Source organism: Oncorhynchus tshawytscha, linkage group LG24, assembly GCF_018296145.1.
Source record: "Oncorhynchus tshawytscha isolate Ot180627B linkage group LG24, Otsh_v2.0, whole genome shotgun sequence".
In the NCBI taxonomy this organism is placed as follows: Eukaryota; Metazoa; Chordata; class Actinopteri; order Salmoniformes; family Salmonidae; genus Oncorhynchus; species Oncorhynchus tshawytscha.
Window position 1 is genome coordinate 21,711,255 of NC_056452.1, and position 10,933 is coordinate 21,722,187.

General features: G+C 45.0%; 2 protein-coding genes across 4 annotated transcripts; one reads left to right on the forward strand and one right to left on the reverse strand.

Moving 5' to 3' along the window:
* Positions 1–777: 777 nt before the first annotated feature.
* LOC112223429 (cysteine-rich PDZ-binding protein) lies at positions 778–2,042 on the reverse strand. Its single transcript, XM_024386439.2, has 5 exons — positions 1,902–2,042; positions 1,457–1,522; positions 1,315–1,369; positions 1,110–1,222; positions 778–987 (listed from the first exon to the last, which is right to left on the reverse strand). The coding sequence occupies exons 1-5, from the start codon at positions 1,915–1,917 to the stop codon at positions 923–925; spliced, it is 315 nt and encodes a 104-aa protein (XP_024242207.1). The 5' UTR covers positions 1,918–2,042; the 3' UTR covers positions 778–922.
* A 21-nt stretch (positions 2,043–2,063) lies between these two features.
* LOC112223428 (phosphatidylinositol-glycan biosynthesis class F protein) lies at positions 2,064–5,811 on the forward strand. Of its 3 annotated transcripts, none has more exons than XM_024386436.2 (6): positions 2,064–2,139; positions 2,538–2,800; positions 2,897–2,988; positions 3,085–3,201; positions 5,161–5,269; positions 5,382–5,811. In XM_024386436.2, the coding sequence occupies exons 1-6, from the start codon at positions 2,079–2,081 to the stop codon at positions 5,493–5,495; spliced, it is 756 nt and encodes a 251-aa protein (XP_024242204.1). In that variant the 5' UTR covers positions 2,064–2,078; the 3' UTR covers positions 5,496–5,811. The 3 variants fall into 3 exon arrangements, with proteins under 3 accessions (XP_024242204.1, XP_024242206.1, XP_024242205.1); XM_024386438.2 differs by having other exon boundaries at positions 2,133–2,347; positions 2,543–2,800; XM_024386437.2 differs by having other exon boundaries at positions 2,136–2,347.
* The last annotated feature ends 5,122 nt before the right edge of the window (positions 5,812–10,933 follow it).

Consider the following 10,933-nt stretch of genomic DNA (forward strand, 5'->3'; position numbering starts at 1 on the left):
AGAGTGGAGAGCCTGAGGACAGACAGGACATTTAAATGTCAATGACTTAGCCAACCTCTGTTCTCTAACCTGACCCTGGGTTGCACAGGCAGTTACAGCATGCTGTGTCACATCATGATGATGACAGAGGTTCTAAACCAATCGCTGTGGGGCATAGAGCTGACAGAGATCCCACGTTCACGTGCTAGTCGGAATTAGGAAACTCAAGACATTTCCGACTAGCTAGCTGGTTGTAGTTATACATGTGCCGAGTTAAACCAGTTAGAAAGTCAGAAATCTCAGAGAAAACAACGAGCACGTGAACACGGCAAGACAGAAGAGGGTAATGACTCGTGATCATGCCTACTGAATAAGACCATGTACACTGAACAGACATACTTGTTGTAAAGTTTTAGTCTTTCGTACACAAAGGTAATAAATAAATCATGTCATTGTCGTTACATGTTGAATATTTTAATGCACTCAAAAAACATAACACTTGATATAATTCACAAAGAATCAATAAAAGGAAACTCCTGTATCAGAGCAGATTTGACACAACAGGAGAGAAACCATCAGTTCAGCTATTAAAACTAAAAGTAGCCTCCGATTTGGTGTGTGGAACAGTGCTGGCCACGTATTGCTGCTACAAAGCTGAAAATTATAGGAGCTTTACAACAGGGAGGGAAACCCTGCTCCACATCTGTCACACACACACACACACACACACACACACACACACACACACACACACACACACACACACACAGAGTAAAACACCCACACACAGAGTTGACTGCAACTCTGCTATGAGTGTTTTAGACAGTCAGGGGGTCTGAACAACAGGATAAAGTCGTCATTCCTCGTGCACACCTTCCTCCCCCTCTATCTTCTCCTCCCTCCCCTCTCCCTCTGGTCCTCCTGGTGGCCTGTCAGAAGCCTGTCAGACAGAGGTCTGCTTGTAGTTCTTGGTGTCCAGAACCTTTTTCCCACACATGGCACAGATACCTGAGAAAGAAAAAGGGAGATAAGGGAGATTGTTATCAGGTGAAAGTGTCACACAATTTGCTTCTGAAAGAGCGACCAAAATGTAATAAAACATGGTGTGTGCGCTTAGGTAGATATAGTACCTTTCTTGTAGGCACAGCCCTGGCAGTAGTGAGATCCTGATTGGTGAACAGAACTCTTGCAGATTCTGCAGATGCCAAAGCCTGACTTTCCTGGCTTCCCATAAGGATCAAACCTGTTGACATAATCATATTACTGTAACATATTAATGACCATATACAACAACAACCAGCTCCCATCATTCAACAAAAACAACAACGGTCTTACCTGGCCTTCTTAGATGTCAGAGCCTTGTTCTCGTTCAGCTTCCGCCCACCGCTCTCTAATAAACATAATACAATACTGTAATGAATTATATCAAAGAATTCTAAACATCGGAATACAAAATTCTGTAACTACAATACTCTACCTGTAGTGTTTCTCGCACCATCCTTCCAGGTGTCTGGAGTTATCACCCTGCCCAGCTTCTTCTCACCTGAGAGAAAAAGAGAAGAGATAGAGGACGAGGAAGAAAAGTTATGAAATAGAGGAGAAATTAAGAAAAAAAGATGAGGCGAGATGGGAATTCATTGCTAGCTGCAGGAGTCACACAAGCACTTCTCGTTCGTTCTCGGATACACAATAGGGCATGTTAATTACGTAGACTAAACAACAAAACAAGCCTTCTGCAATAGTTTCTAACTAGATACTGTTGATCAGAGGAACATAATCAACTAACGTTAGCTAGCCAGCTAACTAGCCAGAGTAACGTTAAGATACCTGTCATCGGCTAACACAGCATCGCTTTCTAACGTAAGCGTTATAACATGCTTTACGAACAGAAATTTGAATAATCCTGAAAAGGACGTACTTACAATTGTCGCAAACCATCTTTTCTTTGTTTAGACAAAAATCAACAATTTCGCTAAGAAATTGTACCTAAACGTGTAGCTCGTGTGTCAACAAAGATTGTAAACTTCCCGTTCATCTGGGACATCCGAATCTGATTCGTTGATCTTCCTGGTGGGGTAAATCCTTATTGGCTGCCAGATATGTCAGTCAATGTAGGGTGGGTCCAAGCATTTGACCTTGCCCGGCACCATGTTTACGGAAGTGAGTGAGTCTGATGAATGAACACTACATTATCGTCTGTGTCTATGTGAAATGTAGAAAAACTGTCACGTATAGTTAATTTGTCTCATTTAGAATAGTAGCTACTGTCATACGTCTGAGGATGAAGCTAGCTAGGCCACAAAAGCAGTAGCTAGCAGCCAAAAAAAACGTCAACGTCGCAACATCTCAGAAGCAAGAGATTCTCAATGTAAGGCGATTCAGAATATCCACTGGCACTGCTTGTATCTTCCCTAGTTAGTTGGTTTTGTGCTAATAGCTGTTAAAGTCTGCTTGTTTTAACCATGCCTTTATTGTACTGGTGGTTGTGGACTCGCCATGTAACGGCTACGTCTTTTCCTCTCAGTCGATGTAACATGATACCATATGTCCTATCTCAGTACAGGTAGACCTGACCAGACCTCTCTCCAGCATCATGTGGGACCAGGAGATCAGACAGATGGCGTCCAGCCATGCCATCATGGCGTCAGGGGTGTTTATGGCGACAGTGGTGCCAGCAGTGCTAGTGCCAGGTTTCTCTGTGTACGGGACACACCTGCTGTGGCTGTACTCTGTTGCCGGGGCCGTTGCCGTGGTCAACATCACCCTGTTCTGGCTGCTGGGGGTCAGCTCCCCCACCAAGAAACACACTATCACCTACAAGGTACAGAGGCACACAAACATCTGAGGTTATGATCAGTTTTATATCAGTCCAGTACTGAACAGTTTAAGCTGATAATCTCCTCTTCCGCTCCCTCAGGTGTCTAGGTTGGTACGTTCCTGTCTCTACCTGCTCCTTTCCTGTCTGTTCTTCCACACTGTAGTGATCCTGTATGGAGCACCGCTACTGGAGTGAGTTCTGCCAAGAGTATGTGTGTTTCCAACTGCCAAGATTGGGTGTGTCAGATTGTGTTGTAAGTCTGTTTCTGACTCTTTTCATTGTGTTAGGACTGCGTTGGAGACGTTCTCTCTGGCCGTGTTGTTGACCAGTCTAACCACTCTGCGGTGTGTCTGTGTCCTTGGGCCCAACGTCCAGGCTTGGATAAGAGTGTTCAGCCGACATGGGTACTACCTCTGACTCTCTCAATCTCATGCATTTCCTGATCCTCGTATTCTCTCTCTAGTCAAACTCTCTCTCCAACTAGGGCTGGGTGATCATTCGAAATTAGCGCAAAGTTCCAAATACCTTTATCGCAAGAATCTAGGTTTTTCTGTTTTTCTGAGTGTTTGTCTTATTGGTCTCATCTCCTTCCCTCCGTCTGTGCTGTGTGCACGGTGAACCTTCCCAATTGCACATAGACACTAATCCCCTCCCCCTGTCACTCACAACAACCACCACAATGAAAGAGCATCTTCTTCCTCTCTGACAACAAGCTGTTTCAACTCGCTATTTGCGTTTAAGGATTGGTCCAACAGATTCGGTGATATGGACACCAAAACACATTGAGACATTATTTTACTGTAATAGAGAACTTCAACTTTGTAAAGGTACATTTTTTATGTCTCAACTCCACAAAATGTAGAACAGAGCCTACAAGACGGGAGTATCAATGAACATGCTTGTAAAAAATGTACTGTATGCTCAGTTTCTTTCACGTGTGGCATTGTGGTACCGCTAGCAGCATTTTAGCCAGACTGTTATGTGCTGGCTGTCTAGTCTGTGTTTTGTAAATGTGCCATGAGCATAAAAATACGTATTTATATAAGGAACAGGCAATGGTGTTCAAACAGTTGGAGACCGACAGGCGGGTGTATTCATAACAGTTCAACTGTTCTACCTGGTTAGCAAGCAAATAGATACAAGTTGGCTTTAATATAAATATAACGATTAGCTGGTTACTCACTAGTAGGTGGGCTTGTGCTTGAGAGATTGTTTATGAGACCTGTGTTCATTTCCTATACCTGCTACCAGAAGTTGGTCATTATTAGTGGTTGTGCATGGTTCAGATTACATTTGTAACAAAAATAGTATTTTCAAAGACAGACTTGAGCCAGATAAGTGATTTATTGCAGCAACAACAAAAAGCAAGCAACAACAACAAGCAGGTTAAACTATTTTGATCAAATAATTAAATTAGGGTTGAAGGCTTATATTTAGGCCTAGGTACAATTGTACCTGAATTCATTTGATTATTCCTGACTGTTTGAAATGTAGTGTATTGATAATTAATTGTGCAACAAAGCTTATTTAAAAAACGTTAAAAAATAAAAACGTTTTTTTTGAGATATCGAAAAATAGATTTTTAAGCCATGTCTCCCAGCTCTTTCTCCAACTCCTTCTTTCTCTCTGCTGCTCTCACTCGTATGTCCACTAGAAGGCAGTCTTCACAACGACATCACAAGCTTCACAATGAAGATGCTTTGTGTGTTAAATATCTATATAGTGCCTATTGATAGTCTACACCCGCTTGAACTTTTGTCACATTTTGCTGGCTTAAAATTAAATCTAAAAAGAGAGAAGAAAAAAATTATTCCTACAGATCTACAAAAAAAACAAAAAACTAACTGAAACATAATTGGGTAAGTCTCAACCCACCTGAGTTAATACTAGATGGAAGCACCTTTGTCAGTCATTACCACTGTTTATCATTTTCATTAAGATTCTACCAACTTTGCACAACTCTTAGGGCAACAAATATCCATAGATTTTGTCAACATCGCTCAGGCTCAGTAAATTTGGTTGGGAGTCATTGATGGGCAGCAGTATTTAAACCTAGTCTCTGATTTGATTTGAAAGCAGATTTAAGTCAGCACTGAAACTAGACCACTCAGGAACACTCAGCACCTCTTAGAAAGCCATTGTGGTGGGTCTTTTGCATAAAAATGTGTGTAATTGTTCCACAGAAAAATAAAACCCTCTCATAGGATTACGTTTTCAGAAGTTAGGTTTTCTTGTCACGTTTTACGTTTGCTTCTTTCATATTTCTGTTGATCCTAACCAACTCCCTAGTCCCTGCCTGTGACAAGCATACCCATAACATGATGCTGCCACCACAATACACAATAGTTGTGTGTGTATTTCAGGGCCATGTCGGTGTGGGACACCTCTCTACAGATGGTGGTCGGCTGCAGTGTTGTCGGAGCCTGGCTAGGAGCCTTCCCCATCCCATTGGACTGGGACCGGCCCTGGCAGGTCAGAACACACACACAGAGAGGCCATGAGAAGATTGACACAATTCCTTACTTTCATATCAGCAAGCCATGTCTGTTCTACACATTGTTTTTCTATCTACAATTGTCTGTAGGTGTGGCCCGTCTCCTGCAGTCTGGGTGCAGTGATTGGTTACCTGACTGGGCTAATCGTCGCCCCCGCCTGGATCCACTGGCACCGCAAACACCTCACCTACAAGATCAAGTGATGGACTGGGGAGAGAGTGAGTGAGGAAGTGATGGACTGGGGAGAGAGTGAGTGAGGAAGTGATGGACTGGGGAGAGAGTGAGTGAGGAAGTGATGGACTGGGGAGAGAGTGTGCATTTCTGTACGTGCATATGGTTTATAGGTCAGTCCTCCAGGCAGCTGATCCATTATCCCTGTAGTAATCCTGCTGTATTCCATTGGTATCTGAATATGTACTGGACTGTTGGAGTGGACAGGCTCTCTCCTGTAAAATATGTTTCCTTCAAAAAAGATTCCAGACGTCCCCCTTTTGACAAATAAAGTCTTAGTTCTCTACAGACGTTGTCTTTGTATTCCTCTGATTATGGTTGATCAAATAGGCTTGTAACTGGGTAATTACAGACAACAAAACAGTGACCGCCACAGCTGTGCATTACACACACGGCTCCAATTACTCTAGCTGCCATCTTTCAATATCACGACTTCATTGATTCATTTTCTATACTATGGCGGACTGTGTGTGTGTTGCTGTGTACTGAAAGGTAATTTGTCTTTTGTTCCTCCCTGGAGAACTGCTCCAATCTTTACCTTGTGTTCGGGGGAGGGAGAAAGGGAAGGGGGTAGAGAGTGTGCGGAAAGAGGAGAAAAAGGGAGGGGGAGTGAGTGGGTTCTGACATGGGCTGGGGAATGAGTCAATACTCTAATAGAGGGATTAATATTTCATGCCCATTTGTCTTCAGTGGTCTGATCATACAAGCTCTCCCTCATTTTTATCACCCCCCACACACACACACTGCTTTTTCTATGTTTACCTCAGTCTTTCTCCCTCTTCTTGGTGACAGGTAGAGTTACTGACATGCTGTTCTCTTTCTCTAAGAGCAGGAATAATAGAACACACGATAGAGAGCTGTAGTGGGTCGTCGTGACATAATCACAGAGAAAGGGTGAAGGAGGGAGAGACACCCGATTGGATGAGGAGAGACGGGGTAGATGTTTTGTACGTGTAGCCTTGTGGAATAAGCTGGGCAGCCAAGCCAAGGGAACCTGTAGATGTAAAACCTTAGCAAATAAAATGAGGAAAGAGCCTGACATGTCTCTATGGCTTATAGAGGCAAAGAGGAGCATCCGGCATAACACCACAGCCGGCCACCCCCTCCACGAGAGACGAAGGGCGCCCAAGAGCCAAGTGAACAGCAGCTCAGACTGCACCAGACGGAGGTCTTTCAGAAACACACACTTACTCTAGCAGACCTATGGTGCAGAAGTCTGTAGGCTGTCTAAAGCTGTGTGGGAATAGGTCTGTCACAGCCATTCTAAAGCTGTGTGGGAATAGGTCTGTCACAGCCATTCTAAAGCTGTGTTGGGAATAGGTCTGTCACAGCCATTCTAAAGCTGTGTTGGGAATAGGTCTGTCACAGCCATTCTAAAGCTGTGTGGGAATAGGTCTGTCACAGCCATTCTAAAGCTGTGTGGGAATAGGTCTGTCATTCTAAAGCTGTGTGGGAATAGGTCTGCCACAGCCATTCTAAAGCTGTGTGGGAATAGGTCTGCCACAGCCATTCTAAAGCTGTGTGGGAATAGGTCTGTCACAGCCATTCTAAAGCTGTGTGGGAATAGGTCTGCCACAGCCATTCTAAAGCTGTGTGGGAATAGGTCTGCCACAGCCATTCTAAAGCTGTGTGGGAATAGGTCTGTCACAGCCATTCTAAAGCTGTGTGGGAATAGGTCTGTCACAGCCATTCTAAAGCTGTGTGGGAATAGGTCTGTCACAGCCATTCTAAAGCTGTGTGGGAATAGGTCTGTCACAGCCATTCTAAAGCTGTGTGGGAATAGGTCTGCCACAGCCATTCTAAAGCTGTCGGTCAGAGAGAAAGCCAATGTTGTTCAGTGCATTCGAAAGGTATTCAAACCCCTTAAATTTTTCCACATTCTGTTAAGCCACAGCCTTATTGTAAAATGGATTACATTGTTTTTTTCTCCCCCTCATTCTACACACAATACCCCATATTGACAAAGCAAAAACAGTTAAGAAATGCTTGCAAATGGTCAAATAAAAACGTACATTTACATAAGTATTCAGACTCTTTACTCAGTACTTTGTTGAAGCACTTTTGGCAGCGATTACAGCCTCGAGTCTTCTTGGGTATGACGCTACAAGCTTGGCACACCTGTATTTGGGGAGTTTCTCCAATTCTTCTCTGCAGATCCTTTCAAGCTCTGTCAGGTTGGATGGGGTTCAGGGTCAATCAAATGTATTTATAAAGCCCTTCTTACATCAGCTGATGTCACAAAGTGCTGTACAGAAACCCAGCCTAAAACCCCAAGCAGCAAGCAATGCAGGTGCAGAAGCACGGTGGCTCGGAAAAAAACCCTGGAAAGGCCGGAACCTAGGAAGAAACCTAGAGAGGAACCAGGATATGAGGGGTGGCCAGTCCTCTTCTGGCTGTGCCGGGTGGAGATAATAACATAACATGGGCAAGATGTTCAAATGTTCATAGATGACCAATAGGGTCAAATAATAATAATCACGGGTCAAGTCCGGGCTCTGGCTGGGACACTCAAGGACATTCAGAGATTTGTACCGAAGCCACTCCTGCGTTGTCTTGGCTGTGTGCTTAGGGTCGTTGTCCTGTTAGAAGGTGAACCTTCGCCCCAGTCTGAGGTTCTGAGGGCTCCGAAGCAGGTTTTCATCAAGGATCTCTCTGTACTTGGCTCTGTTCATCTTTCCCTCAATCCTAACAAGTCTCCCAGTCCCTACTGCTAAAAAACATCCCTACCACTGCCACCACCATGCTTTAAAAAAAAAAAAAAAAAAAAAAAAAAAAAATCACCTTTATTTAACCAGGTAGGCTAGTTGAGAACAAGTTCTCATTTGCAACTGCAACCTGGCCAAGATAAAGCATAGCAGTGTGAACAGACAACACAGAGTTACACATGGAGTAAACAATTAACAAGTCAATAACACAGTAGAAAAAAAGAGAGTCTATATACATTGTGTGCAAAAGGCATGAGGAGGTAGGCGAATAATTACAATTTTGCAGATTAACACTGGAGTGATAAATGATCAGATGGTCATGTACAGGTAGAGATATTGGTGTGCAAAAGAGCAGAAAAGTAAATAAATAAAAACAGTATGGGGATGAGGTAGGTGAAAATGGGTGGGCTATTTACCAATAGACTATGTACAGCTGCAGCGATCGGTTAGCTGCTCAGATAGCAGATGTTTGAAGTTGGTGAGGGAGATAAAAGTCTCCAACTTCAGCGATTTTTGCAATTCGTTCCAGTCACAGGCAGCAGAGTACTGGAACGAAAGGCGGCCAAATGAGGTGTTGGCTTTAGGGATGATCAGTGAGATACACCTGCTGGAGCGCGTGCTACGGATGGGTGTTGCCATCGTGACCAGTGAACTGAGATAAGGCGGAGCTTTACCTAGCATGGACGTGTAGATGACCTGGAGCCAGTGGGTCTGGCGACGAATATGTAGCGAGGGCCAGCCGACTAGAGCATACAAGTCGCAGTGGTGGGTGGTATAAGGTGCTTTAGTGACAAAACGGATGGCACTGTGATAAACTGCATCCAGTTTGCTGAGTAGAGTGTTGGAAGCAATTTTGTAGATGACATCGCCGAAGTCGAGGATCGGTAGGATAGTCAGTTTTACTAGGGTAAGTTTGGTGGCATGAGTGAAGGAGGCTTTGTTGCGGAATAGAAAGTCGACTCTTGATTTGATTTTCGATTGGAGATGTTTGATATGAGTCTGGAAGGAGAGTTTACAGTCTAGCCAGACACCTAGGTACTTATAGATGTCCACATATTCAAGGTCGGAACCATCCAGGGTGGTGATGCTAGTCGGGCATGCGGGTGCAGGCAGCGATCGGTTGAAAAGCATGCATTTGGTTTTACTAGCGTTTAAGAGCAGTTGGAGGCCACGGAAGGAGTGTTGTATGGCATTGAAGCTCGTTTGGAGGTTAGATAGCACAGTGTCCAAGGACGGGCCGGAAGTATAGAGAATGGTGTCGTCTGCGTAGAGGTGGATCAGGGAATCGCCCGCAGCAAGAGCAACATCATTGATATATACAGAGAAAAGAGTCGGCCCGAGAATTGAACCCTGTGGCACCCCCATAGAAACTGCCAGAGGACCGGACAGCATGCCCTCCGATTTGACACACTGAACTCTGTCTGCAAAGTAATTGGTGAACCAGGCAAGGCAGTCATCAGAAAAACCAAGGCTACTGAGTCTGCCGATAAGAATATGGTGATTGACAGAGTCGAAAGCCTTGGCAAGGTCGATGAAGACGGCTGCACAGTACTGTCTTTTATCGATGGCGGTTATGATATCGTTTAGTACCTTGAGTGTGGCTGAGGTGTACCCGTGACCGGCTCGGAAACCAGATTGCACAGTGGAGAAGGTACGGTGGGATTCGAGATGGTCAGTGACCTGTTTGTTGACTTGGCTTTCGAAGACCTTAGATAGGCAGGGCAGGATGGATATAGGTCTGTAACAGTTTGGGTCCAGGATGTCTCCCCCTTTGAAGAGGGGGATGACTGCGGCAGCTTTCCAATCCTTGGGGATCTCAGACGATATGAAAGAGAGGTTGAACAGGCTGGTAATAGGGGTTGCGACAATGGCGGCGGATAGTTTCAGGAATAGAGGGTCCAGATTGTCAAGCACAGCTGATTTGTACGGGTCCAGGTTTTGCAGCTCTTTCAGAACATCTGCTATCTGGATTTGGGTAAAGGACGACCTGGAGAGGCTTGGGCGAGTAGCTGCGGGGGGGGGGCGGAGCTGTTGGCCGAGGTTGGAGTAGCCAGGCGGAAGGCATGGCCAGCCGTTGAGAAATGCTTGTTGAAGTTTTCGATAATCATGGATTTATCGGTGGTGACCGTGTTACCTAGCCTCAGTGCAGTGGGCAGCTAGGAGGAGGTGCTCTTGTTCTCCATGGACTTCACAGTGTCCCAGAACTTTTTGGAGTTGGAGCTACAGGATGCAAACTTCTGCCTGCCTGAAGAAGCTGGCCTTAGCTTTCCTGACTGACTGCGTGTATTGGTTCCTGACTTCCCTGAACAGTTGCATATCGCGGGGACTATTCGATGCTATTGCAGTCCGCCACAGGATGTTTTTGTGCTGGTCGAGGGCAGTCAGGTCTGGAGTGAACCAAGGGCTGTATCTGTTCTTAGTTCTGCATTTTCTGAACGGAGCATGCTTATCTAAAATGGTGAGGAAGTTACTTTTAAAGAATGACCAGGCATCCTCAACTGACGGGATGAGGTCAATGTCCTTCCAGGATACCCGGGCCAGGTCGATTAGAAAGGCCTGCTCACAGAAGTGTTTTAGGGAGCGTTTGACAGTGATGAGGGGTGGTCGTTTGACTGCGGCTCCGTAGCGGATACAGGCAATGAGGCAGTGATCGCTGAGATCCTGGTTGAAGACAGCGGAGGTGTATTTGGAGGGCCAGTTGGTCA